The sequence below is a fragment of the Grampus griseus genome (genome assembly GCF_964374135.1).
Source record: "Grampus griseus genome assembly, chromosome: 2".
Taxonomy (NCBI): domain Eukaryota; kingdom Metazoa; phylum Chordata; class Mammalia; order Artiodactyla; family Delphinidae; genus Grampus; species Grampus griseus.
The window spans coordinates 143,084,090-143,105,801 of NC_139018.1; the positions used below are offsets into that span (position 1 = coordinate 143,084,090).

At 49.3% G+C, this 21,712-nt stretch overlaps 1 protein-coding gene across 3 annotated transcripts in view; it reads right to left on the reverse strand.

Moving 5' to 3' along the window:
• IL16 (interleukin 16) overlaps nt 1–21,712 on the reverse strand; it is a gene marked incomplete at its 5' end in the record, with an annotated part of 116,217 nt that overhangs the window by 14,815 nt on the left and 79,690 nt on the right. For all 3 annotated transcript variants that reach the window (XM_082649020.1, XM_082649018.1, XM_082649019.1), the window contains 7 exons: nt 2,116–2,576; nt 3,293–3,380; nt 7,338–7,470; nt 9,641–9,758; nt 12,638–12,854; nt 14,079–14,152; nt 19,742–19,856. In XM_082649020.1, the coding sequence (XP_082505146.1) occupies nt 2,116–2,576; nt 3,293–3,380; nt 7,338–7,470; nt 9,641–9,758; nt 12,638–12,854; nt 14,079–14,152; nt 19,742–19,856 (1,206 nt within the window). The remainder of the gene's footprint in view (nt 1–2,115; nt 2,577–3,292; nt 3,381–7,337; nt 7,471–9,640; nt 9,759–12,637; nt 12,855–14,078; nt 14,153–19,741; nt 19,857–21,712) is intronic.

Here is a 21,712-nt window from a genome sequence, read left to right on the forward strand (position 1 = left end):
TATCTAAGACACTCATCAGCAGGAAAAAATGATATGTGGCTGAAATTTAATTTCACCCCGTTGGAACTCTGAAAGATGAGGTGACACTTGTCTATATCCATGATTGGTTGACACTTTCATAGGCCGATGCTCTGGGTACCAACCACAGTCGTCAAAGTAACTTTGCATCTTGGAACGGACACAGATGTGTTTTGTCTTTCAACAGCACACCTGATGTTGCACCCTCTATATGGAAGTTGTTTTTTTTTTAATTAGCTCCTGAAATAAATTTGATTTTACTTGAATTTTGCTCTAAATAGTGTTTCCTGGCACAGTGCTTGGTGAAAGAGGGAGAGAGAAGGGAAAGAAGGAAAGAAGACAGAGACGTGGACTTAGGGGAGAAAGTGATTTTTAACCACAAGTGATAGTTCAAGCTGATTTTCTAGAAGGGAGAGGATTGGTCTTCTGTTGAAGGGAATACGCTAAAGGTGATTTTGGTAGTGAAAGTTAAGTCCCCTTGAGTTACAGTAGATGAAAAAGATTTGGAGGTTGTAATAAAAACTTGAGAAGGGTCTTGGGACCCTGGAGAGAAAAGACTAGGGGAGGGGAAGGTGGGGGGACAGAGAGAGAGAAATAGAGACAGAAAACGGACAAGGAGGAGGTGGAGGGAGGGAGAGAAGGATGGAGAGATGTTATACACTGGGGCCAAGGAGAGAAACACCCAGTGAGAAATCCCCAGGCATGGCGGTGGAGATTTTTAAGAATGACGTGCAGCAAACAGCCCCCTGTTTTTGCTGTGCTATAATCCTTTCTCTGTACCCCCAACGCCCAGGAAAATAATGTGGTGTCGGTTGTGCTTTTGTAAAAGGCCGTAGAAGGCTCTGTGGGCCACGTGGGACACAGCAGAAGGTGGGAGGGTGCAGGCAGGAGTGACGGATGCGGAAGAGGCATCACAGCGTGGCAAAGACAAGGGACTTTTGCCTGCAGCAGATCTCCCTCTTCTGCAGAAGAAGAAGGAGGAGGTTTGAAGCAGAAACCCTGATTCCTCCTCCAGCAGCCTCACTTGGGGAGACTCCCCTGCCCCATATCTGGTCCAACCCGGCCAGGTGGCCCAAGGGCATCGCTGGGGCAGACCTGCTCTGGCAAATCCGCTCCTTTTCTGGTTCTCCAGGGACGAAGTAAAAGCCTGGCTTCTCAGCCTCTCTGTTCCTAATTTGCCCTCCTGGACTTATAGGTCTCAGGCTCGAAGGAAAATGAAATGTTTGCTTAGAAAGGAGGAGCAGGGGAACAGATCCACGTCGGCAACTCCATCATGAATTGCTAAGCAGCCACATCCTGCCGGCCTGCAAAACCGTGCTTCCTCTTCAGTAACCTGGTTTCCTCTCCCTTCTTCACTCTCACCCCTCCTACTCCATAGCTTCCTCTCTGGGGTTTCTTATTCCTGCTGAAATTTACCAACCCTCCTTTACAGATAGTTAGAGGGGATTCCCAGTTCCACCTGCCCAGAGAAGGCAGCTGTCGGGGAAGACGTGGAAGACAGCACAGCCTAGTGATGAAGTGACCCACTGGCAATGTGACCTTGAGCAAGTCCCTCAGTTTCCTCTTTGCATGAAGGGCACCCTCATCCCCAGGTGGTTGTCAGGCTTCACTGAGACAAAGCACAGCGCCTGGGCATAAAAACGGCCCAAGATGTAGAAGCTGCCTGGCCGTCAGCCTGCCTTCCCGGAGGGGAGTGGGATGGGAGGACATGAGGTCTTTAGGGGTGCGATGGAAGAGCCAATGCAGCAATGAACACCATTATGCCTGACAGTCTGTTAGGCATCCGCTTGGTCGGTTCCATTTAATCCTCATGCTAGCCCGTGGAGGGAGCCTCTAAACTTGGCCCCAATTAACAGATGAGGAAACTGAGGCTTAGAGAGCTGTGAAAACAACCCTGAATTCCAGGGTGTAATGGATGGGAACACAGAAGCCAATCGACAAGACTGGGGCTTCAGTTGAGATGTGCCGGGCTTCAAACCTCTCTTTCCGCAGTCGGCCCTAAGCTTGAGCCCAGCCTCTTCTCTCTGATGGAGGAGAATCCTCCTTTGCCCGTGGCTAACGCTCTGCGAACGCTCAACCCATCGGGCATACTCTTACCTGGCCACAGGTGGGCAAGGTGTGTCCAGAAGGGCACCGGGAGCCCCCTCTCTCTTCCAGACTCTTCTGAGGGTCACTGTCACTTTTAAAGTATTTTCTGGGTGGAGGCTTGGGCTTGGAGGACGTAGGCTTTCTCACCAAGATCTCGAAGGATTTCTTCAGTTTCAGTGGCGGGTGGCCGCCCGGGCTCTCCTGGGGCGGCCCGGACGATGCCCCAGGAGGCAGCCCCGGCTCCGGCCCCAGGGGCAGGCTGGGGCTGCGCGTGCTGACTTCCAAGTCGGAGGGCGGCTGCTCTCCGCCACTGCTGGGGCTGCCCCCGGGGGACCCCGACATGTAGCTGCTGTCACTGCTGGAGCGGATCATGACCTTCGGAGCCCTGCGATGCGGGGGAGCTGAGTTCTTCTCCCGGTCCTTCTCCAAGGTCGGCCGCCCGTGCCAGCTGCTCTCCAGCCTTTTGACACCTGCATTGGAAGCACAAGGGAACCTCCACCCCTGGCCTTGCTCCCAAGGTGAGCCACGGGGGGCACGCCGCCTGCCCAGGCTGTCCGATTCTCCTCCGAGGTCACTTTGGTTTGGAGCTCGGCAGTCTTGGGTCCGGTGCCCAGCACCAGTGACTTTAGGTTGGGAAAATCATTCAAACGCTCTGAGTCTCCACGTGATGGAGACTGAGATGCACCCCCTCCATGGCCCTTCAAGGAAGGGCTTGATGTCCTAGCTGTGCCGAGTGCTGAGAGCAGATGGCCTGTGGCTGTCAGCCCCTCCAGGGACCGCCTTGGCTACAGAGAGCTACCTCGCCCGAAGGGCAGCCGTCTCCCAAGCCTGATGGAGACGGGGCTAGAAAGGCCCAGCCATTTCTGCCAACAGGACAACTCCGAGGGGCCATTTGAGCTCCAGGGGCTGGCGGAAGCTGTCTGGCGTCATCTCAGCTCAGCTCGTCCCTCCGCCCAGCCCTGTGACTCCCCTCCCTTCCACAGGTGTGGAGCCCAGGATGCTTCTGAATAAACATCCTGCAGCCCAAACCCCATGTCAGAGCCGGCTTCCGGGGGAACCCAGGCCCCCACACTCCATGTCCTCATCTGTAAGATGGAGATCCATTGGAGAGGGTGAGTTAATGGCTAAACTCAAAGCTTTCTCAGAAGACAAAGATACTGCACATGCAAGTTCACTGTTTCCTTACCTTCCAGACTCCACTGGTGCCTCTCCTTTCCAAACTTGACATTCTCCACAGCCTGGGCCACAGCTTCTTTGAGTTGCTGTTCAGAGACCTAGAAAATATCCATCACCTCCTCAAGCAAACAGTGGAAACTCTTGCATCAGGATCTGAGTCCTGTACCGGCTCCCAAGCTGAGTCCCTGGAGTCTAGTTTCTTTCCTTCACACCCACTCTACAAAGAGCCGACAAATTCCATTTCCAAAAACACCTGGGCATCAATGGTTCCCTAGTATCTTCTAGGTAAAGTCCGAACTCTGTCAGTAATAGGGTTGCCAAGACGGCCCCTCTCAACTCTCCAACCTTCTCCCCACTACTTGCTGCAAAACTAGGCAAAGTTACCATTTCAGAGTTTACCTCTGGGAGCTATTCCATTCTTAAGGCTGTCAGGACATCATCATCGTCATCGTTACCAACAACGAAGATGTCATAACCATCACCCTAATCATCTTATTGTCACAGGTAATTAATCACCTTAGAGTAATAGTTAAAAGTCTGAGTCCTGGAGCCAAACAGACTTGTGTTCAAGTCCCAGCGCCCCCATTTTCTAACTGCACACACTTGCACAGGGTACTTAACCTTCTAAACCTCAATTTTTTTTTCTGTAAAATGATGACAACAATAGAACCTACTTCACAGTAAGAACAGAGGGTTTTAAGAAATACGTTGTTTGACACCAAAAGCACAGGCAACAAAAGAAAAAAATAGATAAATTGGACAATGTCAAAATGAAAATATTCTGTGTATCAATCAACAAAGGGCACAATCAATAGAGTGAAAAGGCAACTCAGGAAATTGGAGAAGACATTTGCAAATCATACTCCTGCAACTCAAAAACAAAAACAAACAATCCAAGTAAAACATGGGCAAAGGATTTGAGCAGCCATTTTCCAAAGGAGATATACAAATGGCCAACAAGCACGTGAAAAGATGCTCAACATCACTAATCATTAAGGTAATGCAAATCCAAGCCACCATATGTCCCTTCACACCCATGAGGATGGCTACTATCAGAAAAATAGAAAATGAAAAGTGTTGACTAGGATACGGAGAAATTGAAACACTTTTACACGGCTGGTGAGAGTGTAAAGTGGTGCAGCCCCGATGGAAAACAGGATGGCAGTTCCTCAAAAACATTAAAACTAGAATCACCGTATGATCCAGCAATTCTACTTCTGGGTATATACCCAGAAAGGATGCAAAGCAGGGACTCAGATATTTGTACACCTATGTTCATAGCAGCATTATTCACAATAGCCAAAAGGTGGAAGCAACCCAAGTGCCCATCAACAAATGAATGTATATACAAAATATGGTCTATACATACAACGGAATCTTATTCAGCCTTAAAAAGGAAGGGAATGGTGACACATGCCACAACACGGATGAGCCTAGAGGACATTATGCTACGTGAAATATGCCAGTCACAAAAGGACGAAACGTATGACGTCACTTGTATGAAGTACGCAGAGTAGTAAAATCATGGAGACATAAAGTAAAATGGTCATCTCCAGGGGCGGGGAGGTGGGGGCATGAGAGTTGTTTAAGGGGTAGAGAGTGTCGGTTTGGCGAGACGGAGAGTCCTTGGAGATGGCTGGTGGTCATGGCTGCAAAACAATGTGAACGTCCTTCGTGCCACGCTTCATTTTGAACTCCACGCTTCAAAATGGCTAAGATGGGGGACTTCCCTGGCAGTCCAGTGGTTAAAACTCCGCGCTTCACCTGCAGGGGGCGCGGGTTCAATCTCTGGTTGGGGAATGGAGACCCCACAGGCCGCGCGCTGCGGCCAAAAAAAAAAAAAAGGCTAAGATGGTAAACTTCATGTTAGATAATTTTAGCCCCCCCCCGCAAAAAAATAATACTAAATAAATCATTAAAAGTGCTGGGCACAATTCCTGCCAAATGGTAGACTGTCAGTAGAAGAGATTTACCCTCAACAGCAGTCCTGTAAGGTGAAGACCACACCCCCATTTCAGAGTTGAGGAAACGGAGCCTCTAAGAGGTTAGATGGATGTCCAAGGTCACTCAAAGTAAATAGCGAAGCTGGGCATAAGCGAGGCATCCTGCTGCCTGCGTGTGTCCCCTGCCTGCAGTGCCTTAGCCTTTCTGCTCTCCAAGCTCTGCCTGCCCTTCACGACCTGGCTCCCTCGGCTGAGCAGCTGGGCCCCTGACGCCCTCACGCCCAGGGTCCTCACCTCCTGTGGACTCTCTGTGTGGATGCCTCACCCCTCCAGCCAGAATGCAAGCCCCTCAAGTGCAGGGGCCACAGCCTCGCCCCCCTACCCTGCGTCCTCCTCCGCTGCCCTCTCGCCATGGTCCTCCAGGGCAGCAAGAGGCACGGATCACCGAATCGAGACCCCTTTCCTTTCTCTTCTCTCCTACTGCCCAGAGGTTTAGACGAGTTACTTGTTTACCGTAAGTGAGAGGTTCGCTTTCCTCCAGTGCGCTTATTGTCCGTGCTTAATAACTGAGCAGGGCTGGGTTTGAATCCCACCCCACAGGCACGTGTGGCTCTTCCCCATCATTCTGTTCTCTGTCCTATCTCTGCTGGGGGTTTGGGAGCCCACTAGTTACGAACACAGGCTATGGTGGATCTAAATCGTCATTTCTCCACTTCGTAGCTCCACCACTGGGCAAGCTCCTTTGCCTTTCTAAGCCTCAGTTTCCTCATCGAGGAATTGGAGGGGAAAATCAGACCGACTTCAGAGGGATGTATAGCCACTAAATGCAACTGTATATGTCAAGTCTTTGGCAAACCCAGCTGGTACACACTAAGGATGAAATAAATAGTGATGGTGGTTATCACCAGGGTCCCCAAAGTCATCTCACCCACGCCCATGGCTGCACTTCTCAAGTCTTCCTTCCACCTGGATCTCACTTACCAGTCACTGTCAGTCCTAAATCTAATTGCCTATGGGCATCTCTAACTAAACCTCCCCCAGGCACCTCCATCTCTCTGTATCCCACACTGAGATGTTTCTCTTCCCTTCCAAGCCCACCTCCCTTCTCTGATTCTCTACTCCGGTGGTGGTGTTGCCATCGCTCCGTCTTCTAATCTAAAAATACTCCAGTCCTCCTAGGCTCCCCCGTCTCTTGCCCCAGAGCTAATCAGCCAACAGATCTTGTTGATTCTTCCCAGGTTGCCTCTTGTTGCCCCTTCTTCTCTGTTCTCTTCCCACATCTGCTGTTTAGTTCAGGCCCTCACCATCCGTTTCCTTCCTCTGAAAAACTCCGAGATCCACCTACTCCATCCTGTCCTCTGCCGTGCAATCAAAGGGTAAAAAAAAACCCTGAACACGTTACATATAGAGCTAGAGACCTCCCCTACCTCCTCATTACTCACGGAATAAAATGCAAACACCTTAGCGCCCTGTGGAAAGCCCTTTGCCACGTAACCCCAGTGCCTTGCCAAACTCCATTCTCGATGCTCTCCTCCAGTCCCTACATCCCAGGCCTGAGAACCTAGCCCCCTCTCCTTCCACGACAGGTCCCTTCATGACTCTGCAGCCTAACTCTGTGTTCCCACTGCCTGGAATGACCTTCCACAAATTCTTTGCCTGGAGAAAACTAACTTCTGATATTTCTTGCTTTCTCTCACCTTCCCGTCTGTATCCCTGTATTCTCATAGTACTTACCACTCTGTATCCCAATGATTTCTCTCTCAGTCTCTCTAGCCAGAACGTAAGCTTCTGGAGGGCAGGCATGCATGCTACGAGCCCACTTCTTCCTGTGTGCTCAGCGCCCGGGTCCAGACAATCACATAGTGAGGACCCACTGGATGCATGCATGAGTGAATCTCTTCTATCTACTGGCAGGAACCCTGGGTCTATATTTTCCTGCCCTAGAGCTTGTAACCCAGCTGCAAGAGCTTCCCTGAGCTAACGCCAATCGCCTCTGCGTCTAGGAGTTTGTCAGAGGACCTCTCTGCAGACGCTTGTTACGACAGACACTTGGTTCATTTGAGTCCTGAGAGAGTGGGTCTGGGAAGAAGAGGATGCCCAGCAGGGTGTCACCTGTGGGTCCGGATGTCGGCTAACCATGATGGGGACTGGACCCGGGTTACAGTGACTCAGGATGGCGTAGACTTCGTTGAGCGTCATGCAGTGCACGGGGGAGTCGTTGATTTCCACAAGTTCATCGCCACACCTGCAGAGGCATCAACAGGAAGCCATCAGCAAACTCATCAGCAGGACGTGTGCTTCCCCGAGGTCCCAGTCCTGCCTGGGCTGTGTGATGAGACCTCAAATTCACAGCAATAAGGAGACCTCCTTCGCCTCCCGACTGAAACTCAGTACAGGGCCGACCAAAGCGACATATCGCACACGCCCTTCATGCATGACCACAAAGTGGGAGACAATGCATACCGAGTGTGGGGCAACATTCACGGAAGTTTGTGACTTTTTTCTGCCCTTTCCATTTAACTTAAGCTCGATCAAGATGGAGGGCGTCGTTTAACCAATGTAATGGATTAACCAATTAATCACAATGGAACTGTTCACATCTCTCTTGGGGCGTCAATGTTCCCATATGCAGAATGGTTAACAGGAAGAGCAGATGGGACGTGCTAAAAGGTAAAGAAGAAATAACTGGATGGGGGGGGCAGCCAAGGTTCTTGCAAAAAGAAATAAAGAGGGAAGGCAGTGGAGTTCATTCTTGTAAGGCGGGAAATGGGGGAAAAAATGAGGTAGAAAAAATAAGGTTGCATCGATACACAGAGGATTTTGTACAATCCAATCCTCTTGCTTCATACGTGGGGAAAATGAGGCAGAGAGAGTGACATTATTTCCTCAAGAAGACGTCACTTAGGGATTAAAAGACTTTTTCTGCAAAGTGCCAGATAGTAAATATTTTAGGCTTTGCAGGCCGTGCCGTCTCTGTGGCAACGCTGCAACTCTGATGTCACAGCCTAAAAATAGCAGCCTTAGACAATATGTAAGTGAAGGAGCATGGCTTTGTTTCAATAAAACTTTATTTAACAAAAACAACAGATGGTGGGCCCCCATTTGCCCTCCTCTGCCCTAGCTGGTTATTAGCAGGGCCAGGATTGGAACTCAGGTCCCCTGTGGCTGATTTCACACTTCCTCCTGCTGCGGTTGGCTGCCCCTTCCTTCTACATTTCTGTCTCTGAGTTAGTTCCCTTTCTCCTTCTTGCTAAGAAAGTACACATTTTCACTGAGGTAACTGAAGACCACACAGCACCTGATGCCAAGGAAAGTGGAAGCTTCCAAAACAGTCCCTACCCAGCTGCAGGTCCAGGAGGGAAGACTCTGTCTAAAGATATTAGGACTAAGGCCATCACTCTGACTGAGCCACTCGGTCCCAGGTAACAGCACAGCAGCTCAGCAAATCAGCTGTCACCCTCGTGCCCATGACAGCAGCAGGCCCACCTCTAATTCAGAAGCTCCATCAAGATACCACCCTAAGCAGGGCGCGCATATATGGGCTTGGCCAAAAAGTTCGTTCGGGTTTTTCCATAACGTCTTATGGGAAAACCCCACCGAACTTTTTAGCCAGCCCCAATACTACAATGATAGGAAAACATTTTAACATACGGCAAAACTCCCCTGATTCAGCAAAACCTAAGCCCAGTAGAGAAGATATACATGAAGATATACGATCTGGGATACACATAAATATATAGCATGTATCTTCTTACGCTATAGGAGAGAAGCTATACCGCGCATGAGTGTTGGACTGAGTATACAGTACTGTACCAAGGTAAACTGGAATAAAATGTAATGACCAAACTCAGATCCCTTTTTGAAAATAAAATTTAGATTTTTACTTCTCTTAGAAGTTATTCGGAAAAAGATACACGTGGAATGCCCGAAAATATTCTGTTTATGCTACAAGATATGGAGTTAATACTACTGATTTGCTGAGTAAGCTTCTTTTTCCATACAGACTGACTCCACAGGTAAACCTCCTTGAAGCTCCTCTTTATGTCACTCTACAGTCTGTATTATTTACATCTGAATTAAAGTATGTTTAACTTCATGTTTTCTGTCTTGGACTGATATTCTCTGAGAATTGGCCTCTTACACTGCAACGTGCATACAAATTCCCGGGGATCTAGTTAAGATGCAGGTCCTGATTCAGTGGGTTGGGAAGGGCCCTGGGATTCTGCACTTCTAAGGAACTCCCAAGTGATTTCAATGCCGCTGGTCCAGGGACCACACTTTGAGGACAAAGGCTCTGAGCTATCCCTGGATCATTCTAAATATCTCATCTCCCAGTCAGTCTCCTGATGCGCTAAGGAATTCCTTCCCTCCTTTGTAAATCAGGGGTCTCTTCAAAAACAGAAATCAGGACATACCGGAGTCGTCCGTCCAGATGCGCCACGGATCCCGGAGAAAGCGTGTGAATGAAAATGCCAGAGATACACTGGAAATAGGGGACGCTGCACAGGCCGATTCCCAGCCCCACGCCGGCCTCTGGAAGGCAGAACAGGATGGGGGTGGGGCACTGGTGACTGAGCTTTCCCAGGGATGCACTAGTCTATTAGGTGCCAAACCTGTCCTGGGTTAGTTGGTGTCTCCTGTTCATTAATGCATTCATTCCACCCATGCTTATGGAACATCACTGTGAGTAGGCACTGCTCTAGGGTCAGCAACTAGTGACCAAGGTAGATGAGGATGCTAAGGTCAAGTAAGGAAAGGGAAGGAAAGAAGGAAGGAAGGGAGAGAGAGCAGGAGGGAGGGAGGGAGGAAGGAACAAAAGGAAAAGGGAGGGAGAAAGGGAAGGAAGGAGGGAGGGAGGGAAAGAAGGAAGGAGGAAGGAAGTTGTCAGGGGGGTGATAAGTGTTAGGCAGAGAATTAATAGGGAATGCACTAGAACACAAGAGGATGACCTCTTCAGGGCTCAGAGAGGGCAACATTTAGGCTAAAATACGAATGACAAGAAGGAACCAGGGATGGGGGCAGATCATTCCCAAAAGAGGTAACAGCTAATGCAAAGGCCCAAGGTGAAAGGAAGCGGGCCATGCTGCAGGACCAAAAAGGAGGCCAGTGTGGCCGGAACGTAGCCCATCACGGGGAGAGTGGTATGAGAGGATTCAGGACAGGGAGGCAAGGGCCAGCTTAAGTGGAACCTTGTCAACAAGGATGTGTCAGTGAAAGGACTCTATTCTCCACTGAGAAGAAATGCCATAGGAAAGTTACGAGCAGGAAGTGACATGGGCTAAGTTCTATTTTCCCCAATATGACCGGCTGCTGGGAAAAGAAAGAGCTATGAAGGGTCAAGCAAGAATGGGAACAAGGAGATCAGTTAGGAGGCTACTCTTCACCCAGCAGTGGTGACTTGGACTTTACCGCTAGTGAAATGGGAGAGAGATGGTTATACACAGAACGCATCTTGAAGACAGACTTGCTGATGGATTCAATATGGGGACTTCATAAATTAAAATGAAGATAACTCGTAGAGATTCTTTTAGCTTGAAGAACTCTGAGACTTTTTGGCTTGAATAACTGGGTGGGTGATGATTCGGTTTACCAAAACAGGACGCCTATGGGGGACCGGAATCATGAGGATGGCGACCCGGTGTGCAGTTTTGCCCCAGTCACTCCTGAGATGCCTATGAAGTAGCCAAGGAGGCATGGGGAGTAGATAGTTGGGTAGATGAATCAGGAGCCCAGCAGAGAAGGCTGGGTGGAAGTTTGAAAGTATCAACGTGGAGGTGGTGGTGTTAGCACCATGGGGCTGGATGGGTCCCCCAGGTGTGTGGGAGAGGAGGGCCGGGGGCTGGCCAGCATCAAAAGGACTGGAGAATGAGGGGTAGCCGGTAAGAAGGACCCGATGGAGTGGCCAGGGAGTAGGAGAAAGACCTTCTTGTGGTTTACAAAGCATGGTTGTGGGTATTTTCACCTCTGATGCTGGTCCTCCCAACGTCCCAGGAGGGTTGCCATGGGCAACTGTTAGCAACCCTGTTGGATGGATGAAGAATTTTGGCTGTGATATGGCCCACAAACAAAGGTCAGAGCCCTTTGCCGAGATCAGGTTTCCTGACCAGAGTGAGAGTTCTTAAGCCCTGCAGGCATCAGAATTGCCTGGGGTACTTATATAAAAGTTATAGATCCCTGGGCCTCTCTTCTAATACTGTGGAAGGGAAATCTCCGGGGGTAGAGATTAAGAAGCTGTGTCATATACATATGGCAATCCAACAAAAACCCTGCCTATGGTATTTCTGATGCCAGTGATCAGAGGAAACACCACCCCAAGGCCAGGGACCACGGAGCCCACCAGGGGAAGGAAGAGAGCCGTGTCTTCCCCATGTCCTGCGCCTGCTCAGTGAACTCACACCGCGAGTCCTGGACACAGCTGCTGGCGTGCGCCAGCACGTACTGACCTGTGCCTAGTATTCATGCCAGGCTTGGGGGCTCAGGGGTGTCTGAGTCCTCAGGCTGCCTGCCGTCTACCCTCTTCATTCCTCATTCCTCTTCTACAACAGATCTCAAAGCCACCCACCCGTCTTCACCTACCGTTCTCATCCTCTCTGATCCAACGGCTGCAACCGGTTCCCAAGCCTCCATTTTTGTCACATTATAGGCCATTCTCTACAGAGATGCCTAGGAGATGTTTCTTTTAAAGCATAAGCTGATTATGCCTGTGCTTAGAAATCCCTCAAGGACTCCCAATTGCAATTAGAAGAGAATCTAGCAGAAAAGCCCCACAGGGTCTCTCTCTTTGCCTCCGCCAGGTGCTCCAACACCACTTCTCAGGCTACCCACCTCACTGCAGCCACACTGGCTTTCCCTCTGTCCCTACAAGCTGAGCTGGTCCCTTTGCGGGAGCTGCCTCCTCTTCATTCTCCAGGTCTCAGCCTAGCTGTAATCTGGCAGGGGGGGCCCTGCAGTTAGCATCCACCCTTGGCGGGGGTGTATGTGTGAAGGGACTAGATGCTGATCCCCAAATGTCTGAGCTTGAGAGGATCTCAATTTTCTGGCACAAGTGAGAAAATAAGGGTCCCAGAGAGGGCAAGTGACCTGCCCAAGGTCTCTTAGCAGATTAGCTGGGGAGCTACAACTCCTGGTCGTGTGTGTGTGTGTGTGTGTGTGTGTGTGATTTGTGTTTGCTTCCTTCTGTTTTATTTTATCCACTGCACTGGGACATGTTGACTGAATTCGGATGGTGTGTCCCGGGCTTCTGTTAACAAACAGAGCCCTAGACCTTGGGGCTAAACAACAGCCATAAAATCTGCCAAAGGACAGTGTCCGGGCCTGTTTCCAGCCAAAGAAAGTCTGGGAGATAGCTCAGCGGAGGGAGGCCCAGGCAGAGGGCGGGGGAGGACAGCGGGGCCCCCAGGAGGCCAGCCTACCCTTCTTCAGGGACACCTCCACCAGGATCCTGTAGTTGGGCTTGGCGCTGCTGGCGGGCGCTTCAGGGCTTTCCAGGATGAAGGAGTTGCAGTCCTTGGTGACACAGGTGCTGGAGCTCAGGGAGCGGCACAGTGGGGGGGACAGGCGGCTGCTCAGGGAGTGGGGGGCCGTCAGGCGGGTCCTCACCGTGAGGGCGAGGAGCCCCTTTTTGGCTTGCTGGAAGGAAAGAGAGAGGGCCACGGCTTCCAGCAGCAGCTCGGGCCAAGGGCAAGAGCCCGGGTCTTTGTGGGGAACAATAGTAGAATGTTTTTTAAAGAAATGTGGCCACATGCGGGTGTGTGTGTGTGTGTGTGTGAGATACAGCAATGTGTGTATACATATACATGACATATATTAGTATGTCTGGATACGGATATGACATCTTATATACGAAGTATATACATATATATGCCAAAGAGATGGAGTCTTGAAGTGAACTAACTAGATGGAGACTCAAAAAATATCTTTCAGTGACTGTCTTCGAAACTTTAAAGATTGTAATATAAATACATAGAACGTTACACCCTGAGAAAACCATAATTCAAAAGGACATGTGTACCCCAGTGTTCAATGCAGCACTATTTAGAATAGCCAGGACATGGAAACAACCTAAATGTCCAATGACAGAGGAATGGATAATGATGTGGTACATATATACAGTGGAATATTACTCAGCCATGAAAAGGAACAAAACTGGGTCATTTGTAGAGATGTGGATGGACCTAGAGTCTGTCATACAGAGTGAAGTAAGTCAGAAAGAGAAAAACAAATTTCGTACATTAACACATATATGTGGAAGCTAGAAAAATGATACCGACGAACCTATCTGTAGGGCAGGAATAGAGATGCAGACATAGAGAACGGACATGCGGACACGAGCGGGGAAGGGGAGGGAGGAGATGAATTAGGAGATTAGGATTGACATATATACACTACCATGTGTAAAACAGATAGCTAGTGGGAACCTGCTATATAGCACAGGGAGCTCAGCTTGGTGCTCTGTGATGACCTAGATGGGTGGGATGGGGGGGAGGTGGGAGGGAGGTCCAAGAGGGAGGGGATAGACGTATACATATAGCTGATTCACTTCGGTGTACAGGAGAAACTAACACAACATGGTGAAGCAATTACACTCCAATAAAAAAAATAAAATAAAATAAAACCGTTCTATAAACCTCAAATAGTTGATGCAGCCCCCGACAACAGTCCTGATTACACTATTATTTTCAGAGTAAGGCCTTTTCTGAACAATGTGCCTAGATCAGTGTCAGCGAGGTGCCCCACGTAAAGGAGCCCACATTTGGAATTTGTAGGTTTGAAGGAAGGAGGGTGATGCTGGGAGCTTGACTCCTTTGTCTGAAGGCCCCAGAGTTTGGCCATATATTGATAATAAACAGTCACCTTGAACTTCTGCAAAGCATCCTGATGTGTGAGTCCAGCCATCGATTCCCCGTTGAGTTCCAGAATTTCATCACCTGTTGGGAGAGGGAGAAATTGTAGCTGAGAAGAGTTTTGCCCAATCAGGAGGCGTTATCCCTTAAACTCTAGTGCCCCCACCCCCCGTCCAGGTTTCTGTGAGATGTACAAAGCATCACAGAGAACACCTCCTCATTCAGGGCTCTCCCCCTGGGAGGTGGGCAGCACCTCTCCCCCTGGGAGGTGGGCAAGGCAGCAGTGCCGGGCCTTCTCTGGTACTGCTTACTTTCCAGGGTGAGATCCAGGGTCCTTAGCCAGGCACACAAGGCCTGGCCCAATCGGCTCCCTGCCCACCTCTGGGTTTCACCTCTTTCTCTCCTGCCTCTCAGCCCCTCATGCCATTCGCTCCCCTGGACCATTTCCTGATGCCGCACACCTGCCTTTCCCACAGTGGTCTGTGCAGTCCCATGCTTGCTTCCGTGCCATCGTCTGAACTAAAATGTACATCTCCTACCTTCTTCACCTACCACCTCTTAACCTCTTGGTCTCTGCTGACTTTGCACTCTCGTGGCACCCAGAACCTACCACTCTCACAGCCCTTGCCACCCCGGTGGTCATCGATGAACTGTGAAAGTCTCTCCCTGGGGAAGGGGCCTTGTTACATCAGATGCTGTCATCCCCAGGGCCAATTCTGGGTGAGGCCTCCACAGTGCCCAGTAAATGTGGGTTGGATGTGATGTTTCCAGAATGCAGTGTAGGTCCCAAGTTACAGAAGAGGAAAGTGAGCTCAGGGAAGTCCAAAGTTCATATGGTAAAAAGTTAGGACTTAGAGCTTTTTCCTCCTATACCTAAGAGAAGAATTTTTTCTGTATCCAGAGATCCATTTTTATGGGGATGGAAAACCACTTTCTCCCATTCATTCCATCTATTCAATACATAAACAAAGAGCACTGTCTCTGTATTCAACACTGTGCTGGGAAATTCAGATGCAAACATTATTTTTTACACGGGTTTCTGGCCTGCGTGCTATTGGGTGAATCTGCTGTCAGTTAATTATGGTCCCACGGTAGAGAATCCATCATTTTTCTCTGGTTGTTTTTAATATATATATACTTTTTGTCTTTGATAGTCTGAAGCTTCACTAGGATGTATTAGGGTGCTACCTCATACTGAAGTTTGCATAATTCTGGAAAATTCCGGATAATTCTGGAAAATTCTTAACCACGATCTCATCGCCTATCGCTTTCCCTCTTTCACTCTATTCTTTCTTTCTAGAGTTCTCATTAGATTATTTTGGACCATCTCAACCTATTCTGCATGTTTCTCTAGGGCTCCTCTTTTGCTTCTCTATTGTTCTATGTGGCCTACTGGATAATTTCCAGATCACAAATTCTCCTTACAGCTGCATTTATCTACTGTTTAACCCATCCGTTGAGGTTTTTCTTTTTTCTTTCAATGACTTTGCTTTTTTTTAATTTCTAAAAGTTATTTTTTTCACATCCATCTATTTTTTCATTGTGTTCTGTTGTTTCCTTATTGTTTTTCTATTCCTTCTCTTATCTTTTTAAAGATCTTATATGTTGAGAAATGATCACCACAATAAGTCTAGTTAATATTAGTCACCACACCTGGTTACAAGTTTTTTTTCCTTGTGATGAGAACTTTCAAGAGCTACTCTTTTAACAGACTTGTGGTTGCCCAAGTGGATTGGGAACTTTGGATTAGCCGATGCAAACTAGTATATATAGGATGGATAAACAGCAAGGTCCTCCTGTATAGCACAGGGAACTATATTCAATATCCTGTGATAAACGAGAATGGAAAAGAATATGAAAAAGAATATATATGTGTAGAACTGAGTCACTTTTCTGTACAGCAGAAATTAGCACAACACTGTAAATCAACTACACTTCAACAAAATTTAAAAAAAAGAAAAGCTCTACTCTCTTAGCAACTTTCAAACATACAATACAGTATTACTAACTAGAGTCACCCAAGATTTATTTATTTTATAACTGGACATTTATACCTTTTGATCGCCTTCGCCCAATTCACCCTCCCCCCCCCCCCAATTCTGGCAACCACCCATCTGTTCTCTATAGCTATGAGTTAGGTCTTTTGTTTTGTTAGATTCCATATATAAGTGTGATTGTATGGTGTTTGTCTTTCTCTTCTGACTTATTTCACTCAGTATAATGCCTTCAAGGTCCATCCATGTTGTCCCAAATGGCAGGATTTCATTCCTTTTTCTGGCTGAACAATTGTAATCTTTATTTTCAACTCTTTTTTTTTTGTGGTACGCGGGCCTCTCACTGCTGTGGCCTCTCCCGTTGCGGAGCACAGGCTCCGGACGCGCAGGCTCAGCGGCCATGGCTCACGGGCCCAGCCGCTCCGCGGCATGTGGTATCTTCCCAGACCGGGGCACGAACCCGTGTCCCCTGCATCGGCAGGCGGACTGTCAACCACTGCACCACCAGGGAAGCCCTCAACTCATTTTTAAGGGGAGCTTGTTTTTCTGTGGAATTCCCACACCTCTCATGTGGCTACTTTTATTTTTTTCCTTTATTTCCAGCAGGCACCCCGAGGTCTCAGGACTGGTTCAGGCCCAGCAGTAACGTTAGCTCCTCAGCTTGGGGGTCCTGAGCTGCAAGGGCTGACGGCTGGGGTTGCACACTCACCCTGACACGGGTTTGCCTCTTCATTTTCTCGAGTGAGATGTCTTTTCCCCACCCAAGGGCCAAGGACAAAATTACGTTTCCTTGTTGCTTCCCTGGGCTTGCTGGCCTTTCATGAGGGCAGCTCTTTAGTATGAAGGCTTTCTACAGGTTCTCAGAGGTTCCCAGGGCCCAAGACCACCTCTCCTGCCCCTGTGTGGGCATCGAATCCCAGCCCCTGGGCCTTAGGCCCAGTAAGCAGCTCCCTGTGCTATCACGTCATCAATGCCTCGGAATGTCACGCTTAGATTTAAAGCGGTTTCTTTGTTTCTTAGATGCTGGGTGTTTCCATTTCTTTCTTTAGAGTTCCGATGTGCTGTTTTAGCCAACTTGTGTCTATGACAATAAAGGGGTGGGAAGCATATTCAAACCAGCTTCATCTGTTACGTTGCTAAAACTAGACAAGAAAAATAAAAGGCTCGGTCCTTGTCCTTATGAGATTCCAAGTTGAGGTGTGACAACTGACAAATTAAAAATAATCAAAATATAACTAAGTACTTGCTGAAGGCAGGATCTACAAAGAACACACTTCAGAAACGTCCATTCTTTATGACACAAGAGGCTGAACTTGTCTTCAGGTTATTAGAATGTCCATCCCAAGGGGGCCACATACTCTGGGCCCTCCAGAGAGTCCTTAGCCTTATTTGGCCATATCTGGTGGAAGGTGAATAGCCTCGGTTTTGCCTTATAAATCTTACACAATCATTTGTTTGCAAAGGGAATACAAATAAAACATTCTTAGCCTTGATCTTGACACCAAACTTTTGTTGCAACTGACATATCTCCTGGGGAATTCAAGGGCGTATTCTAAAACTTCACTTTTGAAAGAAGTTACAAAAGGCAATTTGGTCAATTATTTGAGGCTAGAATCAAGGACTGCCGACTAGCTGAGCGTCCTTTTCACCGAATTCTTACGATCACTATTAACTAAGCGAGACAAATACCCAGAAAGAAAAAGAATGAAGCTTGGCTTGGGCAGGCTTCTCTCTTCTGGCCACTTCAATTCCTCCTCCACCTTTTAGTCAAACACAGAAAAGTACAGAAGATAAGGAAGCAGACCGGCCCATCTCAAGATTCTGATCCCACTTTCCTTCCTTTCTCTCAATGACTCCTCTGCATGCCTCTTGATTTAGCTATCCCCCTCAAGCCTTGCCTCGGCCCTCTTCTCTCTCCTCTCTTCCCTGCTTCCTGCATCCACTCTATAACTTCAGCTATTTTCCAAATGACCCTAAAAATCTACATTCAACCCTTATTCCCTTCCTGAACTGGAACCCAAATTTTCATTCGCCTGCTGGACAGCGCCACCTAGTGCTCACCTGGAGACCTCACTCCGCTCTGCGGCTCAAACCTGAATACCCTCGTTTGCCTTCTTTTGCTACCCTTCCTCCACCTCCTGTTATATATAATTCATCATCGTTCTCTAGTTTACTAAGATCAGACGGCTTCACGTGTTCTCTGATCTCATTTGCCACCTCCACAGAAGCCCTTGTTTCCCCCATCAGCATCTTTCTCCTCCCAGGGTTACAGCCTCAGGGCAGACCCTTAAGAGCTGGAGCCTGGCTCTTACAATAGCCTCTGAACTGGTTTTACTGCTTCTGGTGTCTAGCCAGCCCACTTCATCTTACACTCGGCTTCCTGAATCAACTTAAAAACCCTGGTCCTAGCTGGTCCCTCCCAAATTATAAAAAGCTTCAAATGCTCCCCACTGCCCCTACAATAAAATCCATACGCATAATGTTAGAGTTGGCAAACTTTCTCTATAAAGAGCCAGATAGTAAATATTTTAAGCTTCGCAGGCCACATGCTCTCTGTCGAAACTACTCAACACTGCACAAAAGCAACCACAGACGAGAGGTCAGTGAGCGAGCATGGCGGTGTACCAATAAAGCTTTTCTAAGGAGGCTGAAATTTGAATTTAATTTTCACAAAAGAATCCAAACTTCTTTTGACTTTTTTTCAGCCGTTTAAGAGACATGAAAACTCTTCTTCGTTCGTGAGCCTTATAGAAATAGGCAGTGGGCCAGCTGTGGCCTGCGGGCTGTGGCTGGTCAACCCTGCCCTGAACAAGTTAGGTTATTAAAGGTGGTTTGGCTCGCAGCAGAGTTTACAGAAACTGGCCTGACAGAGAAGGTAAGAAGGTTTTGAAATCGCTTCTCTTTAAAGATCCACGTGTAGCCCAGCGTCAGGCCTGCAGCATCTTCCCTCTGCTCCCTGACTACCTGCCCCGGAATTTTGCCTCCCAGTTAGAACCTGGAGATCTCCTGGGGCCAAGCCTACACGTGACTGGGGGGTAGGATTGGGGGTGGGGAGAAAACCCTCCCCTCCAGGACAAGGGGATAGGGAGGGGCACTCAGAGGACACCTCAGCGCCCTGGGCCCCTTCCTCTCAGGATGGCCAGGGGCTTCCCTCCCTGGAAGAGATGAAAAAGCTGGAGGGAGGTAGTGGATGGGAGTAGGGTGGGCAGAAGGGGAGGGGCGGCAGCTGGGCAGATTCTGAGCTCCTCAGTAGAGGAAACCTGTCTGATAATCCTCTGTATTCCTAGAGGCCAGCACGGGGCAGGCTCACAGAGGACTCACTGGAAGCCCTGGGCCTGGTTCCCCGTGCCTGTGGGCAGAGGAGGGCAGAGAAAACGAAAGAAAGGGGATGTCCATGGCTGCCAGCAACGCAGAGGGGCCTTGACAAGCAAACGCGCAAGAGGGATGGAAGGGCTATTCTGCCCCAGGCCAGTAACAGGACCGAGACTGAGTGTGCAAACACACCCAGCCAATGTGCCAGGCCTGACGGAGCCATCGGGGCCCGCAGACCCCCGAATCCATGCAAGCTGGATTCTGAAGGCTCAAGACACATTTCACTTTCCCAGTAGCTTCTACTGGTAGCCTAGTGATTCTGCTTTTGATTCCACCAACGTCACCTAGTGAAGGCCGGGAAATCTACCTTCCTGTAGCCTTCCATCGGCGGCCGCGGCTCCCCCCGCAAAGATGGTTTTAACGTAAATTCCAATGGGGCCATAAATGCTGTCCTTTCCTCCAACGATGCTGAAGCCCAGGCCCTGGGAAAGAAGAGGAGAAGGTCAGATTTCGGAATGTTCCATGCCATTCACTGGGCTGCCTTGTCCTGAGGCCCCGCCCCAGCCCTGAACAGAGGACTCAGGGAGGAGCGGGGTGCCCTTGGTCTTAGAGGACCTAACAGAGGAATGGGAAAAGTGGTAAGTTCAAGGCCACGCTGGGCTGTGTCGTGTCTGGGGCTTTCTCACGAGTCTGATGTTCCCCACACAGGGGGCGTCTGAATGGAGACTAGCAAGTACCCTGGCTCTGCCCCTCTGACTAGCAATTCTGGGCGGATCACTTCCTGTCTCTGAGCTTCAATTTACCCCCTTGGAAAATGATGCTGACATCACCAAACTCATAGCGTTGTGTTTGAATATTAACTAAGACATCCAGCAGCCACAACTAACACACCAACACCAGTAATCATAAAAGCAGCAGCTGACAATGGAGGAAGCATCTCTTCTCCTACCAAAAGCTGTTCACTCCCCTTCTGTTCTACCTCCCACCCCTCCCCTTCTCAAGGAATTTACTACAGTCCTGTGCTCTCCCTCCTGCCCCTGCAGTACCACGAGGTCAGGAGCTGCCAGGTGGCAGCAGAGAGGAGGCCAGAGGCCGGGGAAGCAAGAGGAAGACGTGAGGTCGACAGACGGCAGGAAGAGAAAGGCGGGCGGGTCTAGCTTGGCCTGTAGACCTGCAGTGAGTCAGGACAACCACCTAGGCAGACCCAGAGAGCAGCGAAGGAGGTGCACACACAGCCTGCTTTATTCGGTTGATGACTGAGAGCACCCTTCGTCTCAAGCAGGCTTAGCTTGGGTCGCAATGGATTCCTCCGGAGACTGTGAGCTCCCCGGAGGTGGGGAACGCACCTTATTTGTCAGTGTCTGCTCTCTGGACGCAGGTGCTCGGGAAACATATGTTATAGACAGAAGGCACGAAAGCCAGCTGGAGGCCCGGCCTTTGGATTCAGCTTGCAAGCGTGCCAGGAAGCAGCAAGCAACTTGGCTCCCAGGAAGACCCCTCCAAGTGATGGCTGCCAAGTAACAGCATCACTGCTCCTGGGCAGTTTCTCCGAGGTCAGCAGCTGCTTGGAGACGAGTGTGTGCACCGCCCCAGCATCACAGAGGCGGCAGGCCAGGCAGCCACCTTCAAGACCCTAAGGGAGCCTGGCGAGCAGGGGACAGGCAGGAAAGCTGTGTGGACAAAGCGCTGGTGTGAGCTTCTGGTGAAGGCGTGGGTGTTCCAGGATGGGAAAGAGCAACGGTGTCCAGGAGTAGCATGGGGCTAGGAAAATGAGAGGTAGGGCAGCTTCCGGGCTCCCTGTATGCGCTCCCAACTTCTTCCTGGCTGAAATAATTGCTCTAGACCCAAACTTTCACCCACCCTGGTGAGGCCGGATGCTGTAGTGGTTAAGAACAAGATCCAGGGCTCAGAAAGTCTTGAGTCAACTGCTCACTAACCAAGTGACCTTGGGCCAGTCCTGTAAGTCCCAGATCCCCAGTCTCCTCACCTATTAACAGGAGATAACAATAGGGTTTTGTGAGAATTAAAGGAATGATCCTTTCAAAGCCCTTAGCACAATACCTGGGTTTTGGTCGCTGGTTTTATTGTTTTTGGCTACCTCAGGCACTGGTGGAACCTTCTAGCTCTGCTTCTTCCTCCTTCTACTTATCCGTTAATGATGAGGTCTTCGGTGTGGAGGTGTATCAGGAGGACAGTGGGAGATCCACCGTATTTCTAACCCATCGCCCCTGCTCTGTACTCCAGGCTTCCGACACCAAACACCTTAGGGCTGTCCATCGAGGGCAGTTCAATCCACCCAGTGACACATCTGCCCACAAAATCTATTTACTGACTGTAC